The sequence below is a fragment of the Rattus norvegicus genome, chromosome 18 (genome assembly GCF_021556685.1).
Source record: "Rattus norvegicus strain SHRSP/BbbUtx chromosome 18, alternate assembly SHRSP_T2T, whole genome shotgun sequence".
In the NCBI taxonomy this organism is placed as follows: Eukaryota; Metazoa; Chordata; class Mammalia; order Rodentia; family Muridae; genus Rattus; species Rattus norvegicus.
In genome coordinates this window covers 16,997,896-17,021,061 of record NC_141551.1, presented here as the reverse complement: position 1 = coordinate 17,021,061, position 23,166 = coordinate 16,997,896, and the positions used below count along the sequence as shown (strand labels likewise).

Here is a 23,166-nt window from a genome sequence, read left to right as displayed (position 1 = left end):
GGCTGCCACTCTAGAGAGCTCAGAAGAAAGCAAAGGAGACAGGTGAGAGGGAGAAGAAATTAGCTCTGCCAAACATCACAGCTTGGAGTTCTTGGCTCTAGCTTCCACCACAGGAAATGTAGGCATTGGACTTTGGGATGGGACAGTCCCAGGCAGGAAATAGCTTAAAGGATCCCTGTTCATGTTCCTTCTGCTAAGCAGAGTCCCACCTTCTCCCTCCCTCCCTCCTTCTCTCTCTCTGTCTCTCTCTGTCTCTCTGTCTCTGTCTCTCTCTGTCTCTCTCTCTGTCTCTCTCTGTCTCTCCCTCTCCCTCCCTCTCTGTCTCTCCCTCTCCCTCCCTCCCTCTCTCTCTCTCTCTCTCTCTCTCTCTCTCTCTCTCTCTCTCTCTCTCTGTATGTGTTCCTAGGAGGTATTATATCTGTGACCTGCCTGTCTCTAAGGACTTTTGTCTCATGCTGTTCTCAAGGTTCCTCTGAACCCCAGGTGCTGTTTTCTGGAGAAAATTTAGCCAAAGGCTCATGGACAAAAGCTCATAAGGAGTGGAAGATCTCCCTTCTAAAGGCATTGAAACATGGCAGGCAGTTAGCTTGGGTCAAAGGGGACTTGAGGTTTTCTGTTTCTTTCAAACATAATGGAGGTGGATCCTCTCAGTGTGTGTGTGTGTGTGTGTGTGTGTGTGTGTGTGTGTGTGTGTGTGTGTGTGTACATCTATCTCCACACGTTTTCCTGGGCCAGCCCTTTTCTCCAGTCAGCCATCACTGTCCTTGGTAACCAAGGGCCGCACACACTGCTGGCCCATACTTCCTTCTTCTACTGAGATCTTAGCAACAACAAAGGCCAGAGATAAATCAAAAATTTCCCAAGTCCATTCCCCAGAGGTCTTGCTAAAATTTTGACTCGAGGCTCTTCTTTTTCTGGCTCCTTGATTTCTCTGGAAGGTACCTTTCTCCAAGTCCTGTTGGCAGACCCAAGGGGAGTAATTTATTTTGCCTTCTATTCCTGTGGTAATGATTATGATAGGAAGTAACTTGGGAAGGAAAGGGTTTACTTGACTAAAGTATCAAAGACTCCATTCCAGAGAGGGATGCCAAGGCGGTAACCTGGATCCAGAAACTGAAGCAGAAGCCATGGAGGAGCGCTGCTTAGCAGATTGCTCACCATGGTTTACTTATCCCACTTTCTTACAACCCAGGACCACTTGTCCAAGGATGGCACTATCCACCATGAGCTGGGCCCTCTTACATCAATCAAGAAAATATTTTACAGACTTGCCTAAAGGCTGGTCTTTCCAGATAGCTCTAGCTTTGTCACATTAACAAAAAAAACTGACCGGCCCAGGGAAAGAGTGTCAGTGTGAGTCTTCCCAGAGTCTTTATTTCACTCGTCATCGACAAGCTGGTGCTGCTTGTTTGCTTGTTCGTTCATTTTAATTTACTCCCCCTACATTTTCCCGGGAATCTGTGAGCAAGAGTCCCCCAGCCTGAGCACCTGTAACTCCTTGATCCCTCTTCAAGCCAGGACCCTCATGTCTCTCCACCAAGGCCCTCGTGGTCTGGCATCACTTCCCAGCCAGCGTAAGTTTCTGCATGAACTGATCTCAGCCCTGCCCCAGGCCAGCTTCACTATGCATTTCCCAGTTAGAATGAACAACTGTGTAGCTGCTCAAGGTTCTGGGTGCAAAAGAGAGAGAACTCCAACAAGACCCAGCTCTCAAGGTGCCTGTCTCAGCTGCTCTGTCTCAGGGACAGCCTGTGGTGGTTAGAGAAGGCAACATAGCCACATAGGTCTTTGGGTGGGGACAGAGGCTAGGTTGGGTGGGTATCACTGACCTCTGTTCTCTTGCCTTCTTGCAGCACAGAGCCCCACCGCAGCGGACCCCCTGCAGCAGGCCTACGCCGGAGTGCAGCAGTATGCAGGACGTTAGTATCCATGCAGCCTCTTGGCTCTTCCACTCGCTCTACTTAGGTCTCCGCACATCTGCACCAGCACCACCTTCCTCTCTAGATCTGGTCCCAGCCCTACAAAAGGAAGGGTGGGAGGATAGAGCCTCTAGATGTAAGGAGGGAGTGTGGTGCTGGCAGAGATACTCTCTCCCATCACCACTGGGCTGTCTTCCACCTCAGGTCCTCTACATGGTGCTGTGTCACACGGGTGTCCTTGAGTTGGTGAGCTACAGTAGAACATGGACACTTTTGATGTTGTCTTCACCACACTGGCTGCCAGGACCAGTGTGTTTGGTGGTCTCATGGCACACAGCTACGACACAGCTACGTGGGTTGCTGCTCTGCACAGTTCATGGTCTCTGACCCAGGAAGCAGAAGCCTGGGTTTGAGAGGAGGGACGACTCTGGAGGGGAAGCAGCTTCTCCTCTCCAGACAAGCAAGATGGAGTTCTCAGAGGAGAGGCAGCAAAATGAACAGGCAGGCAGGAAGAAACGGCCTGGGGCCAGCAGGCCAGGTGTCACAAAACCTAGCCAAACTGTCAGCCAAGCCCCTTCTTTTGTCCCACCACTTGTCCACATATTCTTTTCATCCCTACTCAGCCTGTGCCCACTGTCTGGCCTGGCTAAGGCACTTCTTCAATGGTTTTGGAGATCTAGTGACGCCCCCCTGTGGATGATGGGGCTACTTCACAAGGTCAGAGCGTAGGGGAACCTGTCCTTGTTCAACTGGAGCCAAGACAAAGCTCCCTTATTGTGGGCCCTATCCCAGCTCTAACCTCAGGCTCTACAGCTGTGAGAGCCAGGTTACTCTGCCAAGAGAGATGGCTCCCGCCCTCCTTCTGACCTTTTCCAACCAAACAGAACATCAGGGTACACTCCTGGGGAACAGTTATCTGTACTCCATCAGACAGCGTTCACTTCCCAGCAGGTATCATCTGAGCAGAAGTGAGGATAGGTCAGTTATGATTGTTCACCGTTTCAGATTAGAGTTGCCTGTGTGTACATGTCTCCTAAACTGAAAGCAGCTTTCTGTGAACCGCATGAACTGCTGTCCACCTTATGGCCCTCAATCACTGACACTGAGCCCTCTCTCTCTCTCTCTCTCTCTCTCTCTCTCTCTCTTTCTCTCTTTCTCTCTCTCTCTCTCTCCTGACCTCCCTCCCTGTCTGTGTCCCTCTGTGTCCCTCTGTATCCTGTTGCCATCTCTGGACTTTCTCTTCGGCTCTTCAGCTGCTGCCTACCCTGCTGCCTATGGTCAGATAAGCCAGGCCTTTCCTCAGCCACCGCCAATGATTCCCCAGCAACAGAGAGAAGGTGAGTCTCGGCCCTTCCCTTTCCCAGTCCCTGAAGAGGTTGCTTTACCTGGTCTTCTGGTCTCTCCAGACCTCTGACAGGACCTTGGTTAGATGTGCATGAAAGTGGGTGGGAGAGCTACAAGGCTAGAAGAGGTCCTCGCCTATTCATACAAGATGTGCATGCATCCTGTAGGCACGTCTGGTGCTGGTAGCTGGTCCAGGGGCAGATGACCAGAGGCCACATCCCAGGGACCAGCAAGCCATTCGCAAGGCACCTTCCCCATGTCCCACCGTCATTTGCCAGTGGTCAGACACAGCTCACATACAAGTACCGTGGTCTTTAAAAACCAACCCTGAAGGATGGAAAGGTTGCTTTCCTTCTGCAGCAAGCCCTTTCAGTCACACTTAAACAAGACTTAGATGAGGTTGAGGATGTGTTTGGTGGTGGAGGCCTTGTCCCTGCTCCAGAGAGTTCTCCACTTTATGGAGATAGAGAATACACAGGCTCACTCCCTGGGACATTCATCTGAAGTCCATCTGCTGTGTTCCCAGTGAGTGAGAGCGGAGCTGGGGGGGGGGGGTGAGGCTCCAGCAATGGAGCAGCCTTGGCAACCCTGAGCACTGAGAAGAAAATGGTGACTAGCCTGAGGTAGTGAGGGAAGTGAGGTCTTGTAGGAGGAAGCAGAGGACACCTGCCTTCCCTGATGGGTAGTATTTGGCCAGTGTTGGGGGCAGGGAGAAATAAATGCTCATGGCTAGAAGGGGTAAGCAATGGAGACGTTTGTCCTGTATAGGATATGTTGCCATCCCAGTGATGGGGAGAGAAGGGCGGCACACCTGGGTAGGCTCCATGGGCAGGAGGAAGCATCTATGGCTACAGTGCAGCTCTAGTGAAGAAGGATGCCCTCTAGGTTGCGCGTAGATGTCAGAGTGTTGGTAGCGCAGGACAGGCAAGACCAGAACCTTGGTAGAGATTACATGACATCACTCACTGGGTTCCCTTCCAGTAACCAGAGAGCAGGCAAGAGAGGAAACTGTATAAGCAATTGTCTCAGAAGCCCTGCCACAGAAAGCTGGGCTTGAGAAACAGGGACATCAACAAGACCCCATCTTCTTCATCTCCTCATGACAGTGACCTGTAACAAAACCTGTCCCAGACGTGCACAGTGCAGGTTCCATTGGTTTCCGAATGTCAGATGTATGCTCCCTGCAGCGGATTACACCAGTGATCTGGGGTTTAGGTTACTCGAAAGGACTCTGGGAACCCACTGAACCAAATCCCTTTGGTGAGAGAGACCACAACAGTCTTGAAGTCCCTGAATAACTGCAAGTATGCATTTCAAACCACACCCCTCTGGGTCTGACTCCCGGATTGGTCACCTCCTGTTCAGGTGACTCCACACAAGTCATTCCACCCCATACTTATAAGATCTCGAGGACAATTCCTTAGAGAAATGTGTGTATCAAACTCACTTGGATCTGCTCTCCTGTACCCCATGCAGCAACTGTCTACACACAGCCCTTCTCCATACAGTTATTACCCCTAAAGCCTTGCAGGGGATGTCCCCATGCATCAGACAACTCTGAGGGCCACACCATCACATTTCCCCATATCTGGGACGCAAGACATCTGTGGAAAGCTTTTCCCTTTCCTTATCCCCATACCCTGCAGTAACTGAGAACCAACTTCCATCACTGAGCTGGGCAGGGGGGAGCAGTCTCTCAAGGTCCTGCTTTACCCAAAGAACCGTCCCTGGACTGTGGCCTTGAGGCCTGCCTTCCTGCAGCCCAGACCTTGATCAGTTAGGTCAGAGCCACAACAGATGAACCAGGTGCTGCTGATCCAGGCCTATAGCAGAGAGCTGTACTCAGAGGCCACATGGTTTTTGTTACTTGCTTACCTCTCACTGTACTCAGATCCCTTCATGAATCTGTATAAAAAGCCGATGAATTCCCAAACTCTGCAACACACACACACACACACACACACACACACACACATTCGCGCACACACACACACATTCGCGCACGCACACACACACACAAACAGACACACACACACACGCACACCACACACAGACACACACATACACACACACACATGCACACCACACACAGACACACAGACACACACACAAACAGACACACACACACGCACACCACACACAGACACACACACACATGCACACCACACACACACACAGACACACACATGCGTGCACGCACACACACACAAACAGACACACACACACACGCACACCACACACAGACACACAGACACACACATACACACAAAAAGACACACACAAAAAGACACACACACACGCACGCACACACACACACATGCACGCACACACACACACATGCACACCACACACAGACACACACACAAACAGACACACACTCACGCACACACACCCACAAACAGACACACATACACACACACAGATATGTAGATATGTTGGGTCTTAGTGCCATACTCCCCCATCACACATGACAGCCCTCGCTATCATCTTTAAATCCTAGTTTCCTGCTTCCTCCCCTCTTGCTCCCAATTCCCGTTCTGTGCTACCCTGTGGATCTAGATGTGACCTTCTTCTCATAACTTTTCCAGCTCTGTGCAAACTTAGCCATACCCTGCTCCCCATTCAAGGCCCTGTGCCACAGTCCTCTTGGAGTCCACAAGTCTTTTTCAGAGGCAAATATTTCATCCTTTTCCCCTGACCATGATATATGGGCTCCCTAGGGAAGTAGAAGGCAGGAAGGAGTGGGGCACAAATGCAGAAACTGACAGAACCATTCTGCCATACCCTGTTAGGTTAGGGCATTGAGGGCAGGTTTTGGGCTTGGAAGGAGGAAGACTCTAGTACATATAAGTAGGGAAGTGTGTGCTGCAGGTGAGGGACATCAGGAAAAAAAGACTTTACCAAGCATACGGTGAGCCGAGGGCCCAGGAGACAGGAAGAAAGGTGGGGCAGCGGCAAATAAAGCCAGGTCCCACTGGATGTATGAAGCCTGGATGGGAAAGAGGGCTGTATTCCTTCAGCTCCGTTAGGTGATCTCTTACAACAGGTTCACCTCTCCCAGAACACAGGGGCAGCTGGGTAGGACCCTCCTGCCAGCATCTAGTATTGGAGTTGAGACTGAAAACCAACAGATTCCTGAGCCTGTCCCCAGGCCACCTGTCACACAGATGGCACAGGATCTCTGGGATGACTATGACTGCAGCTCTGCCACTTTCTGTCTCAGAAACTACATGTCACCTTGCCCTGGGTTGGGCTGGATTCTGTGAATGAAGCAAAGTAGAAAGAGTTGGGGAGCAAGATCACTGTTGATTATGGGGACAACAGCGGCTCCTAACATCCTAATTAGGGTAACATAGGAGGACATTCAGCCACACCTTGCAGACAGGACTGAGCTGATGTCTCTGAAGGGCTATAGAGGAATCTAAATTTGGAATCAGGGTCCAAATTCCAAGGCTGTTTTCAGCATGGGGTAGAGTAGAGCCATCAAGGAAGATGTGAAGAGTATGGATGAGAACAGGAGGGAAGGCATATGCTGGACCACAGGGAGAGACATGGATGGAGGAAGGCAGATGGCCTTGCCATGGTGAGTGACCTTATTGTTGGAGAGAAAAACCTCTCAGATGTGGAAAAAAATACAGACTTGGGCCACCAGAAGGGAAAGGCCAGAAGAAGTCTCAGGGAGCTAGAGTTTGGGGAGAGGATCTGGAAGAGTTCTGGAGGACTATGACTTAGATTGTCTTCAATGGTGGTTTCTTCCTATCAAGGGACCATCAAGAAGTACATTTAAAAAAAATAATTCAGCTGGGATGCAGTAGCAAGAATATGGCATGGCTGGAGCAGACAAGGAGAGGGACGGGTCACCAAAGTTTAGTGGTGGAAAGGAAGCACAACTGTGCCTGGTTCTGAGTGCACCATCCTCTGGCAGAGGTTCTAGGAGGAGGGGCTACCAGGGACAGGAAAGGTCGGTGGCTTAGCAGGTGGCCTTAGTGGGCAAGGGCATCTTCTTCCAGCTCTGGGCCTGGAAGTGCCGGGGTAGTCAGAGAGACGAAGATAACAGGAGGGCAGAAGAGCATCCAGAGCCAGTTATTTGTCCCCACGGTGGATTATCTGGCAGCCCCACTGGTCCTGAGTGAGTAGGATAATAGATTTTGACTGTCTAAACTGTGTAGCAGGTGGCAAGTCATACTGGGGTCTTCTGGCCTTCACTGGAGCTTATGTTTAGACATCATCACTGAAGAGGCCTCAAGCCACCTCGAAGTCTAGAGGATATATGGCAGGTGCTTTTTAAGATGACAGGACACAGACTAGCTAAACTTTCCACTTAAATAGTTGACCATTGTAAAAGAAACATTTTTTTTCCTGCAAGTTCCAAGAACACAAAGTCCCAAAGAAGCCTGGAAGGTTAGGGTTCAGGACAGAGAGGCAGAAAGTAGAGCACACATTATGAAGGCCACACCCTAGGTTCATATTCTGGCTCCACTCCCTCCTCTACTACCACTACCACCAGCACCAGCACCAGCACCAGCACCAGCACCAGCACCAGCACCAGCACCTGCACCAGCACCAGCACCAGCACCAACCAGCACCAGCACCAGCACCAGCATCAGCACCACCAGCACCAGCACCACCACCACCACCACCACCACCACCACCACCACCACCACCACCACCACCACCACCACCACCACCACCAAGATGTTTTTTGGCAGAATGACTTAATCTCTTTGGAACTCAGTTTCTTCAGCTGTAAAGAGCTAAGCCAGAGGATGCTGCAAGGGTGGGGTGTGTCCCATACAGAGTGCTTAGGACGGCCAGTCTGAGCCGAGCCTGACAGGGAGGGAAAGTGAAACATAGGATGAGGGCCATTTTTCTCAGCCCTCCCTAGAACGTGGGCTGGGCAGGAGGGGATACCCACAAACTCTGTGGTCTTTCTCAGCACCTTGTTTCCAGGGACACAGCTGATCTGGTCTTGGCATAGATACCCCATTCTCTGATTGACTCTGCCTGCCCTTCCGGCCCCAGGGCTGCTAGGGCACCCACTATTGATGCTTGATAAAAGACCACCGAGGCACAGAAAGACCCAGAGGCTTGCCCACAGCCAAGTGGAGACTAGAGTTAATACTTGGGGTCCAGTGAAAGCCCCCCATTTGGGGGGGTTGCTTCTTTAAAGCACCCTCACGCCTTAGCCCCAACCTTCCCTCCCTGCTGCACTGCCTAACTGGCTCACCTTTCCTGTCTCTTTCTCCCCCCACCCCCACCATCCCTCTTCCCTGCCCGCCCCCGCCCCTCACCGCAGGGCCCGAGGGCTGTAACCTGCTCATCTACCATCTGCCCCAGGAGTTTGGGGACGCTGAGCTGATGCAGATGTTCCTCCCTTTCGGTAATGTCATCTCCTCGAAAGTGTTTGTGGATCGGGCGACTAACCAAAGTAAATGCTTTGGTGGGTAAAGATAACAAACCATTCAGCTTCACCTAGGATGGGGGCTGCTCCCACCGACTCCTCCTGTTCCTTCACACTGCCCCAGGTGCTCCTGGGCTCAGCTCCATCTCTCAGTCCTTTTCTTCTGCTCCGCTCTTCCTTTGGCTTCTCAGCTTTCTCTCCCCACACTCAACTCCCATCTCCCAGCCCAAGAAATCCCTTTCTAGCCCCAAAGCCCAGTTCAAGTTGCCAAGGTCACTGTGGTCGGGGGTGGGGGAATCGCGTGCAGAGCCAGAGAGCACAACTCATCTTCTTGACAGCCTCTCACGCTCAGAGTCTGGTTTGAGCCCCCAGGGTCAAAGCCAGTGATTCAGGGGCAGTCAGCTCAAGGAAGCCCTACCTACCTGCCTTCAGCCATCTCTCCACCTCTCTGTCCTGCCGCCTTTCCTATGCCTGCCATGTTCCTTGCTCCCTTCATACCACGCAGTGACTCCACCCACCCTTACACCCACTCCAGGCCACCAGAGTGGGCACTGTTGAGGGGCCAGGAGGAGATTGCCCTCAGGAAGTCTGTCTGAGTCATGAGCCCCGATAGAAACCACAGCTATTTAGCAGCAGCAAGACGCTAAGCAACGAAGCAGTAAGGAAGTCAGAGAAGCCTAGAAGGAGCATGTGGCTGGAAAAAGAAAAGGGGTAGGATAGGAAACGAGGCTTCAGGAGACAAGAGGGCTCACAGTATTAGCTAGGGAGGTCTGCAGTAGACATTGCCATTCTATGAGATGTCTTTGGGCATATTATGTTTTGTTTTATAAATTTGGTATACTCATCCAGACAGGTCCAGATGTCATGGGATCCTCTCTCATGCTCGTACCCCTTCTTTCAATTCCTTCTTGGTCCATCTCCCTTTCTCTCATTTACGTCCATCAGAGCATTCTTCTAGGGCAATATCTACTTACCAGTCACATATGGAACATACAGCCCTTGCAGGGAACCAGGGATGAGTCTGCCAAAACTTCATATTGACTCCCAGACTCTGGGTGTGTGAGGACAGCCAGGGAACATGGTGGAGGGAAGGAAGCACAGAGAGGAGAAGCACCGTGAAGCATTAAGTATGAGGACTTTGCAGTAGGGCGTCCTGAAGATAGTGGGGACTCAGGGTGTGTTCCCTAGGAGAGTCTTGGCACCATTGTACACTCTCCTATGGCAGCTGCCACAGGCGACTCACGCTTCTTCAGTCACATAGAGTTGCCCAGGGTCTCATTTCTCTCTGGCTATGGAAAAACAGAGAGAAAAAGACATGGCTGTGCCTCTCCCTCTTTGGCTGGATTTTTTTTGGGGGGGGCGGGGATTAAGATGATGCATTTAAAGCCTGACTGGAAGTCATTTGTGTTTTACTTCACAAATGTCATTTACATCACAGACATCACATAAAGAACACGTCCAGGAGTCTCTAGCCAGATCACATCTGCCTTATTGGCTGTTCCTCTGGACACAACCCAGTTTTCAAAGTTATTTCCAGAGTGTCTATCGCCCAAACTACTCTTAGTCCCTAAGATTACATATGCTCCCCAGGACCAAGGTTTCTTTTCTCTCCGTTGGAAACCTCCTGTGCAGCTCTGTTCAATTCCTTCGTTCTTAGACTTCTGCCATGCTGGCCTAGCCGCTGCTCCCCCTTAAGCCACTTGGGCTTCCTAGGTCAGAGCCTTCTGCCTTTCCCTCAGAGACCTCTAGTGCCAGACCTCCAGTGCTCACTCGTGTGCAAGTCACCGAACACTTTGAACCTCGATGCCCCTTGTTTACAAAGTAGGGATGCTGCAGTGATCCCTTAGGGATCCTGTAAAGGTCTATGAGACTGTCAGTGGTAGAAACTTGGCCTTCATGGTCCCATGGTAACTTCCACCCCTCAGAGGCTGCATAAATATTAGCAAAGCCTTCCAGGGCTTCATGACAGAATGCATAGCACAAATGCATTTCAAATCCTTGGAAGGAGAACATCCCACCTCTGAAGCTTTTCAGTTTGGGAGAGGCAGGAACTTCTTGAGGGTGGGATAGGAGTTCTCTGGCAAAGGAACACACATGGGCCCTAGTGTCCAGAGCCATCCTCACAGGGGTGCCCAGGCTGCAGTCAGACTTTGCCCTGACTGCAGTTACTTGATGAAGTGAGGAGGGCCTGTTCCCTGGACTCAGAAACACTCTGTGGCTCCCAGAAAGCACGTGCTTCTCCAGGAAGCTGGCTGCTGCAAACTCCTACCAAGTAGGTGGCTATCCCTCCTTTTGGCTTCAATCCAGACAGCTCTGAGCTTCTTCTCTCAGCTTTGCCCTTCTTTTTGTCAGAAAGAGCCACCAAACAGGAGTGTCCAAGTAGAGTCGGTACCAAAGGTGCCCATGTGGGGGTGGAGTCAGGGACAGAGGCTCATCTATTTTCCTTAGTCTGGGGACAGCAGGGAAGACAGACTTACACTCACATTGAAAACTGCTCCGGTCTGCTTAGCACCTGACTTTAGTCATCAGACGCACAGGTCAGTGGAGGGAGACAGCGGGATGGGATATGTACGTGGAGGCTAATTAATTAGCTGATTCAGTATACACATCGATGCTCTGTTTCTCTCTTGTTTGTTTGTGCTCGGATTCTGACTCTCATCATTATGCATGCCTGTGTCCACATATGCACAAGTGAGACGCACACACCCTCTTCCCCCATCTTTCCTGATACATGGCTGCATGAATAAATTGAACAACGCAGGCAGGAAACAAGAGGAAGAGAGAAAAGCCAGGTGTAGGCAGTGTCTGGGGAGAGAGGGAGAAGGGAAAAGGAGGGAGCAGGAAAGCAGGAGTGAAAAGGTCAGGAGAGAGGGTGAAGCTATGTTAGCATAAAGGCTGGGCAGGCCCAAGGTACATAGCAAATATCTAGGAAAGCAGCTATTTCACATGGGATCTGGCTACACAATGATCTCTTATCTATCTCAGCCATCTGGAGACAAGCATGCTCTGTGTATAGCCCGAGCGTGTCAGCCAAGCTGGGTTTCAAATGTTAGGACCTAGGTCCATTTTTCAGAAGAAATGGAATGAATTAAACTAAGCTCTGAAGGTTTATCTCCTGGAGAGTTTGTGGCCAGAGGGCATGCTTTATCTTGATGCCCCTCGTTCTGGTCCCTAGCGGCCTGACTATAAGCCCGCTGGACCACAGAAACCCTTTTCTCAATGGCACATGGTGTCTGCATGAGGAAATCAGACTTCCCAATTTAAGTCACAATCCGGTCTATTGGTCTATGGGTCTATCGGCCGGAGTTGGTTAGCAGTGAAGCGCAGAGCAGAATGGTAGTGGAAGGCGCTCAACATCCCTAGGAAGGCTGGTACAGAACACATCACGCGGTGTGTGCTTAAGTTAGGGAGCTTCCCACAGTGGCGAGGGCTGCGCACAGCCCCAGGGGTGAGGCGGGTTTGGTGGGGGTGACCGGGCGGTGGAGTGGCTTCCCCGACGTTCCTCCCTCCCGGCCCTCGCACTCCTCTCTCTCCCCAGGCCGGCACCCCGTGCCCTCCCGCTGCCAGGCCCCCTCCTGTCAGGGAGGACAGTGTGCAATAAGCTCCTCCGCCCGCAGGTGTGTCCGCCCTCTCCCGCGGGAGGAGAGGGCCGAGGTGGCGGGCCGGCCGGGGTGGGGGGTGGGCGGGCGCCGGCGCCACCGGGAGCCGAGGAGCAGCCGAGCCCGGGCCGGGGCGCCAGGTCGGGAGGGGCCTGCGGGCGGAGGGGCGGGGCTGAGGCCGGGCCGGGCCGGGGGCGGAGCCTCGAGCCCCGCCCCTCCCCTCCCCTCCCGCCTGCAGCGGCCCCGGGCGGCCCCGTGGAAACCCAGGCCCTGGTCCCTCGTGTCTCGCCAGGCTTCGTGAGCTTCGACAACCCGGCCAGCGCCCAGACCGCCATCCAGGCCATGAACGGCTTCCAGATAGGCATGAAGAGGCTCAAGGTGCAGCTGAAGCGGCCCAAAGACGCCAATCGCCCGTACTGAGCGCCGGCGGGAGCGTCCCCCGGGGGAGACCAGGACTCGCACAGGTAACCATGGGCGGCGGGGCGTAGGGACGGGAGGTTTGGATGGACCCGTCGCCTTCTCAGGCCTTCCTGGGCCCGGCCCTCACCTGTGCCTTGGACCCGATGCGCCCTGATCAACCTACTCCTGCCTCATGGTCCACATCACAGGCATAGAACTAAGGCCATCCTGGCAGAACCAGACTTGGCTGTCCCCTCCGCCTCCAGGCCAAAAGGGGTAGAAGTGAGGAACCTCTGAGAAAGTGAGCAGAGCCTTGGGCCTGTGCCTTCAGGCTCGCACTGTGGTCCTGTTAGCCAGGGACCCTAGGTGGGCAGATGGCAAGTTCAGGCCCTGCAGTGAGGAAGAGCCTCGGGTTGAGCCTTCTCCCAGTCTCCCTGGCTCTTGCATGCCCAGGTCAGTTGGAAGTGTGCTATTGACTTCCTCTGTGACTCCTTCCCCCACAGCTGCCTTAGCTTAGCCAGGACAGGAGGGGCAGGGCTTTTCAAAGGAACTTTAGCAGGAGAAAACGCAGCTGGAGGGCACACTGCTGAGGAAGGGAGGTACTGTTGGAAGTTTGGGAACCCTACCTCATCTGCCCAGGCTTGAGTCTCTTTGGCCCTGCCTGGCAGCTTGAGGCAGTTAGCCACTCCTTTTTGGGTTAAGTGTTCTCCAGGGCAGAGCAGATTACTGGGAAAATCGAGGGAATGCTCCAGGCCATCAAGTCTACCTCTACTGGTCCCCTGATGCTGCTCACCCCAGTAACCCTCAGTTTAGTCACAGATCAAGGCCACATTGGGCCTCTGCTTGCTCAGGCTGCTCCACCCCACCTCTCCCTCCTTTTATTTAGTAGCACTGTGTCTCAGGCAGTGTGTTGGGCACACAGGGAGAGTTGGAAATAGATTACCTGGTATTGGTAGGTGTGGGAGCAGTAGCTGAACTGAAGATTCCCAGGCCAGCCTGAGTTGATTTTGGAGATGAGTGTCATCCCTCTGGGGTAAGGTCAGGGGCAGCATGTGTAAGGTGCAAGCAGGGGACTAAGGGTGTTGCAGGGAGGGCTGAGAAGTGGGAGCGATCCAGGGGAGAGGAGGGCCATTGCTTGGAGCCTGTAGACTACTGCATGGATGTTGCCCTCCTCTGAAATGGGAAGGGGTGTTGGGAGAGTTGTTCAGGGGAGCTGAGGTAGCCTGCTGTTAGGTTGAAGCTAGGCTGTAAGGGCCGCCACAGAGCTCTGTTGTACTGACCTTAGTATGGGGCAGATCAGGCAGTGTGAACATTTAGATACACTTTGAAGGTAGAGCCGAAGAGGCTTCCTGACACATCAGAAAGTATGGCAGGGAGAAAGGACACTGAGGCGATGCCCACGATTCACCCTAGTGACAGGAGAGCAGAGAGTCCGTGAGAAAGATTGGGTGTGTGAGAGTTAAGGCATGCAAGTGGAAGTTCTGGACCAGGAGTATGGGAGGAATATCCAGGCTCTGGTCTCTCCTCTTACTGCACGCTTCCCTGCAGGGGCATGGACACCAAAAGAAGGCCCTCTGTACCCGCTGGAGCAGGGGTCTTCCCTCTGTAATCCTGAAAGAGCAAAGCTGACTCTGGCCTCCTCACTCCCCAGCCCCGCCTATCTCTGCCTTATGTGGAGATTCCCGAATGTAGTTCACAGAATCTGAGCGCCATTTTTGAGGTGGGCATTAGACCAGGTCTGGGGGAGTGCACACACAGGTGCCAAGATGCAGCCACCAGACGGATGTGCTCCCAGAGAGGAACAGCTCAGTCAGGAAGCTCCGAGGTACATGCCAGGCTTCTCCTTCCTCACTAAGGAAACCCTGATTTTGTAGGGGACCAGAAGACTTGGAGGAACATGTAGGTCGTTGTGCTAGCAGCTCCTAGCCTACCCTTACGGCCCAAGCGAGGACAATACCTTTAAGTCAGAAATGGCTAGAGGAAGGGTTTCCGGAAGAAGGCAAGTGTGTTGTGTGAGGCATTGAAGTAAGAGGGCTATACGTAGGTCCAGCTGGCACTCAGACTTGGGAGGCCATAGAGATGACCTCCACAGACTTTCGCATACCGGGCCTTGTTCTGACAGTATAGAATTACCGAGCTATGACTCCCTATCAAGGGTGAAGTGTCACAATTCCTACCTCACAGATGAGCACAGTGAGCGAAGGAGCCAGAATTTGAAGTCAGGAAGCAAGGAGCCTAGTTTCCTTTCAGGTGAGGAGAATGGGAGACTACTGCCCTTATCACAGCTCTGTCACCCACAGCATCCTGAGCTTCTTTGGAACCAGCCAGCTGATTACCTCCTCCCTAGGATAGGCCGTCTTAAGCTGTGATAGGACATAGCTCCTATGATCAAGTTACCACTTAGTTTTCATTCAGATTTCATTGCATCTGCAACCCAAGAGTTCAGAAGCTGTGGTAGGAGGGCTCTAAGAGAAGATGGAGTTATTCAAGGCAGCTGAGGGGCTGCCAATGGGAGGAAACAGCACACACCCACACACACGCACACACATTCAAAAGAATGTGGTATATCATAGGTCAGTGGGAGGTGTTGCTAAGTGATGAAGTACAAGCTAGAGCCATTCGTCATTAGAAGAGGGAAGCACGAGTAGAGGCTTGAGAGACCAGGTGAAGCTGGGAGCAGCCAGGCAATGAGGTGGTGACCTGGACTAGGTGGTTACCGTGTAGGAGCAAGGAGGCCTGGAATGTGCAAGCAGGCTTGATGATCCAAGGCCAAGTCAGAGCTACTTTGAGACATATCTGGGGAAGAGAGATTCAGGCAGAGTAGCTGGGTAACATGGCTGGGGTTGCTTCCACAGATTTGAAGCTCCAGTAGGATAGAGTTGAGGTTGGGGACAACAAGGCTCTCCTCTTTTGATGGTCTCCTGTCTCACTGGCTATCTGGGCATCGTGTGTGCCCAACTTGTACAAGGCTAGACTATAGCTCAGGATCTGGGTCATCTATGGCTAGAGTCAAGCTATTTTAGATGGTATATATGGAACAGTCCTGCCTGGTTCAGGTTGGTGGGCCAGAATGTTCCAGACTTATCTCAGCTTGCCTATGTTGGTCAGGACCCTATCCTCCAGTGCTCTGTGCTCTGTGAGGTACTCCTCCTTGGAGAATGGATACACAGAAGACTGTACTTGGTGTCGCTGGCCTCCTATAGCAGAAATGAGGGCTATATGAGGTTCCCTGATGGAGTTTTGAGAAGAGAAGCTGTATGCATTCAGGTCTGAGTTTACATGCCAAGGACAGTGTCTGGCACCAAGGAACAGCTGGACTGGAGCTGGGGAGCCAGGAAGAGCAGAGTGGGAGAGGCGAGTTCTGGCTCTAGAGCCAATGTGTCGTCTCACTGTAGTTGTCAGAGCTGACTCCCCGATGGTAATCTATTCCTTAGTTCCTAGTCCGCTCCTCATGCCAAAAGGACCCTGTAGCCAAACAGCCTATTGGTAAGGAGACATTGAGGGAACTTCTCTAAGGATGTAGTGGGTGGGTGAAAGATCTGATGCTGGGATAGCAAAGAACCCAGTGTAAGCTGACAGACAGGGGGGTTGGGTGGTGCCTCTGGGAAGGCCGAGCTGGAGACTGTGTGGGCTCAGTTGCTTAGACAGCTTATCCACAGTAACATTGGGAGATGCTAGGCTTCCCATCCACCTTTATGGAACCAAGACAGAGACTGGAAGTAGATTGCACAGGGCATGTGGGTTGGAGACCCTGGAGACAAACTTAGATGTGTAGGTCTTGGCACAGGCTTGAATGCTGCAGAGAAACAGGGAGCAAACTCACAGACAACCTCAGGATGGGAGTTGGGGCGGGATAGATACAAGAGAATCCCAGAAGTGAGCATGTGGTACCTACAGAGGAAAGCCATTATTCTTAACCCCGAGGGTTCCTGCTAGGGGGGGGGGGATGGCGGGAAGGCTGCTGGTGATAGTGTGGAGAAGGCAAGGGGTAGAGGGGGAATGGAGGAGAAGTCCACAGGGCCAAGGAAGGAGCAACAGGGGCAAGGCTAGCACACTGCCTTCTGCAGCCCCAGCCTGCAGCTCTCTGCATGGCCCTTTCTCGGGTCAGAGCTGCAGGCCTCTCTGAGGACTTCCCAGCATAGAAGCAGTCTGGGCTTGGCCAGCTGGTGGGCAAGTCAGAATCTAAAGTAATCAGGACAGAAAACTGGCAGTGCTCAGGCCATTACAGGATGTCAGGGACTTTGATAAAAAATATACTCCAAACCAAAGACACTGGTTTGCCAGAGAAAAGAGGTGAGACGTAGCGGTGCCCCTGCAACCCAGGAACACCCTTTCTGAGGTAGGAAAGGAGGGACAGGTGGGAGGGTGCTGTCCAGGTAGACTCTTCCGTGGTGGCAAAGTAACCCAGGAGACTCACCTTTCCCACCTGCACAGCCCACCAGGGCACAGTGGCTCTCCTGCAGGCCCTCAGGTGGGGAGAGCTCTACATGTGGGGGAGAAAGAACCGAAGGTGTTAATGGAGCTTGCTCCCTGAGATCTGCTTGTTGGCTATGGTGGTGTGAGGGGCTGGTAGGTTTTTTTTCTGGCCCCCCTCACCAAAATGCCTGTACCCCTTCCTCTTCCTAACGCATGATGGGTGCCCTTCGGGGCCTCGTGTGAGGTTCTGCTCCTGTTCATGGTGTGCCATGTGTCTGCATAAATAGTTGTGTGTGTACGTGTGCGTTCTGTGCTCATGTCCTGTGTCTGCTGGCTTCCTCCATCCCTTTGAGTTCCTTTTGGTTCCCTTATGATTTGACTGCTGTTTTCTCATCAGCTTTAGACTGATGCTGTGGTCTGGTGCTATATAAATATTTTTTCCTTTTGATTTTGTTTAAAATTCTTCCTTCCCCCTCTTTACCCTCAAGCCTCCCCTGGTCCCTCCTCCCCCTCTGCTCCCACTTGCCCTACCCCTCCCGCCCCTCCCTACACTCTCTTGTTCCCCTCTCTTTCTCTCTTTCTCTCTCTCTCCATATATAAATATATATATATAAATCTTTTCTTCTTTTGTCATTCAACCAAATTCCAACAACCCAACCAGGGCCAGTCAAATCTACCACAGTCTCGCGCTGAGCTAGGAATAAAGTTCACGTAATCACATGAGAGTGGAGAAAAGTCCCCCATCCGTAAGTTCAAATCAACTCAAAGTTCACAGTGTGACATGATGGCGTCATGTAACAAGGCTAAGAATCGGTTGCATGACACTTGCCGTCAAGTTTCGTGGAGGTGCTGTGATTGGAGCGTTTTCCTTGGATGTCGTACCCGTGGATGATTGGCCAGTCATGATCACACGTGCATTCTCTTGACCCTTGTGCTGCCGCGGTCTCTTTGCTGTGTTCACTTTTGTTTTGTTCTTGGTGCCTGCAGTGGTTTCAGTTTCTGTTGTTTGGTTTTTCTTGTTCAGCATTTTTATTTATTTATTTTTTTTAATGCTTCTCTAGATGTCACATAGAGAAAGAAAAAAAAAAAACCAAAACAAAAGAACAAAAAAAAAAAAAAACAATTAGTAAAACTAAAAGACAAATTCCTCAATTATCAGACATGGGATCATTTAACTGTATAAACCATTCTTTTTTTTTCTTAAAAATAAGGAAAACATCTTAAAATATTTCTGCGTGGTTGATTTACTTGCACTTGAAAATATTGTGATTTTATTTTTTTCTAGAAATTTGGGGGCCTTTTTCAATTGACACTTTCCTAGGTTTGGTCTTTTTTTCCAGTTAGTCTATTTTAAATCTCACCTAAAAGGAAATATGAAAACCAAAATATCTACAGTTTAAAAAAAAAGATAAAGAAAAAAATTCTAAGTCAAAAAGTTAGAGTCCAAAGCCAGAGGTCTCTGAGAGAGAGCCTGGTAAAAATTGTAAGGTTTGTATTGTAGCCATTTCTGCTAAATTCATTGTGGGGAGGGGAGGGTGGCTGGGGACATGGGAGGGTATTTTTGGTTGGTCTAGAAGAAACAGTAGCAACAAAGCAAAATGCATCTTTTTATTTACAACTGAAAAAGGGTCCTTGACAAGTGTTTTTTTTTAATTTTATTATTATTTTCTTTGGTGTTGTAATTGTTTAGACTGCTGTGTACGGTTTGCTGTTTGTTGAATCAACAGTGTGAAAACCTGCCAGCATGGATTGATACACGCATGATGTCGTCCCCTCGAGTAGGGGCTTTGCAGTTATAATTTTCTTGATGTAACCAGTCACCCCCATGTATAAGTGGAAGCTGCTTGCTAGAATGGAGATGAGTCTCATTTGTTAATTCACAATGGTTAAACATTCGCCTTCTGATTATAGTCAGATCATGATTTTGTTTTCCTTAAAAAGCAAAACTAAACAAAAAAACCACCATTGGAAACAAAAATCCAAGAACTGCTTCAGTTAATTAAGTTTGATAATTAAATCTATTTTGACCTCTTTTTAGGTTCTCCCATCCAATCCCTGGAAGTTCTGAATTTCCTCTAAATTCCCTGGCATGTATGAGAAAAGTATTATGTATGTGCATATGTGTGTGCAGAGATGCGTACACATATACACATATTCATGTATATACACATATGTGCAGGTGAATACGTCTACACATTATCCAGATATGCATGTGTATACATACACAGCCTCGCAAATAATACTAACCTTGGGGGAGAAGTGGCCAGCTAGAAACTGGGCAAGGATTTGGCAAAAATTGAGAGGCAAGGAACCTCTTCCTAGTTTTTCTCAAGCTGGGGAGGAGTAGGCTGGCCTTCCACATTACTGCTATCTTGTTTGCTAGGCTTCTGTATGCACATGGTATCTGGGATAGGTCCCTAGGGACAAGTTTAATTACAAATTTATATTCCACAGTCCCAAATTCTCCCCTTAGATCTAGCAGTCCCTTAATCCAGAACCCTTCTTCAGGAAGCCGAATCAAGAATTCTTTGCCAATAACTAAACCCCAGCTATAATCATCGCTACTAGATTGCCCAGTGGTTTTTCAGTCTGAATAGAAGAACAAATTACTTTTGGCTGTATCATGATCATGACTAATTCTCATACTGGTCTCTCTTCCTTACCACCTACCATCCCCCAGAAACCCCATCTTCCCCAGAGGCAGGATTCTATTGGTGTTTGGATGCATTCTGTGTTTTCACACTTGGCTTAATCAGCATTGATTTTCTTCATTTTAGGGCAGGATGCTGAACGGGCTACATTAAAAACAAACCTCTTTCTCTCTCTATTTATAAATGAGAACTGTTGGACGACACCTTTGACATATCAGCCAATACCACTCAAGCTGAAGACTCCAGACACTCCGTGTGACTGTTAACACTTCTTCAAGGAAAGTATAGCGTCTCTGGAGTGCAGAGGGCACGTGTTTGGGGAAAAATATACATGACATAAAGATGCCGACGACGAAGAAAAATGATGTAAAGCAAGCAAGCAAACAAACAAACAAACAAAAACCCTCGACTTTAAAACGAAATAACGTGAGCCCAGTTGGGGAAGCTGAGGGGCTGGGCACTAGGAGGAGATGCTGCTGCCAACCGATCCTGGGGCTTTTCCAGCCCGTAGGCGCCTGAGGCAGGCAGGGGCAAGTGTACAATGGGGCCTCGTCCCCAGCAGGCGGCTGGGAGGCCGCCACTGAGCATCTCTATTTGTCATTCCTTTAGCTATTTAGGGACCAAAGGACCAAACTTTTTATCGCAGATGTGTAGCTCTGTCAATTAGAGGTGGAATGGAGACCAACCTCCTTCCTGCCTCCTGGCTGTTCTTGAAACAGCTTAGAGCGATTCTATGAAAATGTAATAAAAAAAAATAAATAAAAAAAATAAAAAAGAACAAAAAAAAACAGGAAAAAAAATAATGCTTCAACGCTTTTAAAACAGCAAGATACTAGTTCTTTGATACTTTGAGAGGCGCTTTGATTACCCCGATTGAAGTCTCTGAAACTTTCCTATGGTTTTCTGTATTATATGTCTGGATGGAGCTGTTTAGATAAATTGATTGATGGATATTTGGGGAAAGCAACAAAGATATTAAGTCAGTAACCATAAAGAGAACAGGAGGGGAACCAGGGGACTTCGAAGGCAAGGTAATTGTTGTGAAAAGTCTGTAAATGCTTCTAATTCTTCCCCCTCTTAAAATCATAATAGTTGTACAGAATTTTAAAAGGAAAAGTTTAAAATACCTATATCATAGAAGAAAAAAAATTAGAGGAAAGCAAAAAATAAAAAAAAAGGAAAAAAAAACCTTATAGAAGTTAGCGTTATGCTAAAATCCCAGATGTTGTAGGACTGTACTTCTGTAGAGTTTAGACTGAGCATCGATCCCGTCTCCCTGCGAGTGCTGTCGGACTCGGTCCCCAATGGCCAGGCCGGACTGTCCAGACATGCAGGCTCCGGCCGGAAGCGCCGCTCCGGAAGCGTCCTGCCGCCTCTCGCTTCGCCCTCCTCACCTCTGCTTCACTCGCCTTCTGTGCTTGTTCCGGAGACTTTCCAGGCCAGGGAGAACTGGGAACTTTTCATCTTCAAACAACTAGACAACACACACACACACAAAAACCTTAAACAAGAGAGAGAAAACAAACAATCTTTGAAGAATTTCTGAAACTGTTTACAAGGAATTTTGAAAAACAGGGATGTTTAAATGATGCCGGCTCTGTTTTTCTGTAAATAAATTTGCATATTTTGTAGGACTTTTAATTGTAATGATAGAGAAAAAACAAGGAAAACTATTTAATGAAAGCACGATATTTATCTTTGGTAAATGACTTTAGAGCAGTTAAAGACATTGCTTAAAAAACTCAGAATCAGAAAAACACTGAATTATTTAAGAACACATATATTTTAAAGTATAACATATTTATTATAATTTATTTGCACCCTTGGGAAGACTTGCTTTGCATTCTGCCTCAAGAGCTTCTCATTGATGTCCATCTGGAGGCCAGGGGGGTCTTGGAACTACCATTTTTTTTCCTTTAGAACAACAAAATTCTGGTTGCTCTCAGGCCTCCTACCTTTTCTTTCAGTCTATTTTGTTGTTGTTTTACTTCTTTTTTTTCTTTTTCTTTCTCTTGACTCCTCCTTTTAGGATGTCCAGATGTTGTAAAAAAAAAAAAAAAAAAAAAACAGCTGCAGTTCAATACAACTGCTCTTTTCACACTGACTCCCTAAAACTCCTTGTAACCTTCTGTAACTATTGGATGACGCTTTCTCCAGCTTAGCCCTAAATAAAGCACAGTTTAAAAAAAAATCCAAAACCCTGCAAGAGTCCTTTTTTTGCTCTGTGCTTCTCAGGTTCTCTTCAGTTATGCTTCAAGGCTTCAAGGTCTGTCCAGGTCCTTTCTCTTTCTAGAACCTGTCATCCAGGTCCTCACTGTGACATCATCACTGTGTGGGAACAATAAAAGCCAGGCCTGTTCACCCTAAGAAAACCACAACTGACATATCTCGGTCTCCATTGCAAATCCACTTTGGTTTGGGCTTCCTGAGGAGAACTGGTCACCAGGCCTAGACATAAATATCACAGCCCCCTTTCCTTTATGAGAAAAGCAAAGGAAGGCTGTCTGACCTGGAGATGGACTAGTGTTGGGTGATGCTATGCCTTAGGGGACGAGACAGTGGAGGGACCAATCCCAGCTTTGCTCCTGAGCCTTCTGCTCTTGGCCCTGCACTCACCAGGACAGTTTGCCTAGAAGGAGAAAACAGGACTCTTGGAGTCCCTGTCCCACAGGAGTGTGTAGGAAGAGGAGCTGGAATCTTGCTCTGGGAAGCCTCTTAGAAGTGCTTTCTGTTGCAGTAAATCCCCAACCCCCTTAAGCCCATGCAAACACGTACAACTCAGTTATATGCATAAGCTCCATGTACAGAGCAGGCAGATTTACCATTGCACTGTTCACCAGCTATGAGATCCCTTGCTACTTGAGGCTTCTCCAGACCCTGTGGTTCTGCTCCATCTTCCTTCTACCTCCATCTTCTTCCTCCTTTGTTCCCTACTTTCCCCCACTTTTCCCTTATTTGACCAGTTAAAAGGGGGAGAAGGTTCACATAAAGTCACCCGAGTGCACCATCTACTCCTCTTCGGGGCAGCCCCACTTGAGGACGCAGAATTAACATCAGAATACAAACAGCACCAGGACAACCCACAACAGCTTCCACCCACACTTAGATATGACATAAGCTCCGAATACCTTTTAGATGCCTTGGGAACAGATGAATAATGTCCTAAATGGGAAAGGACAGGGAACAGGTTTGCTGGAGACCAGTGGCAGGACTCCTGGGTGACATCTTTGATAAAGGAATAGCAGCCATGTGTTTCTCAGGCCCTTTCTGAGAGAAGCCTTCTCCATGTGCTCCCTCCTTCCTCCCTCCCTCCCTCCCTCCCTCCCTCCCTCCCTCCCTCTCTCTCTCTCCCCTGCCTTAGTTCTTTCTCAACATCCAACCCTGAAATCTGGTCTAGGGATGGACCGTATCTAAGAGTTCATCACTGTCTATAGCTA

General features: G+C 49.8%; 2 protein-coding genes across 34 annotated transcripts in view; one reads left to right on the top strand and one right to left on the bottom strand.

Annotated features, from left to right (window-relative positions):
* Positions 1-21,920, top strand: part of Celf4 (CUGBP, Elav-like family member 4) — a 307,752-nt gene extending 285,832 nt beyond the window's left edge. For 5 of the 33 annotated variants that reach the window (NM_001401250.2, XM_087592953.1, XM_087592952.1 and 2 more), the window contains 5 exon segments: positions 1,854-1,919; positions 3,173-3,256; positions 8,560-8,643; positions 12,556-12,727; positions 19,856-21,920. In NM_001401250.2, coding sequence (NP_001388179.1) covers positions 1,854-1,919; positions 3,173-3,256; positions 8,560-8,643; positions 12,556-12,683 — 362 coding nt within the window. In that variant the 3' untranslated portion in view covers positions 12,684-12,727; positions 19,856-21,920. 33 annotated transcript variants of the gene reach the window in all.
* Kiaa1328 (KIAA1328 homolog) overlaps positions 18,673-23,166 on the bottom strand; it is a 294,734-nt gene continuing 290,240 nt past the window's right edge. The window contains exon 11 of the mRNA XM_087593274.1: positions 18,673-21,230. Within this exon, the coding sequence (XP_087449400.1) occupies positions 21,131-21,230 (100 nt within the window). The 3' untranslated portion in view covers positions 18,673-21,130. The remainder of the gene's footprint in view (positions 21,231-23,166) is intronic.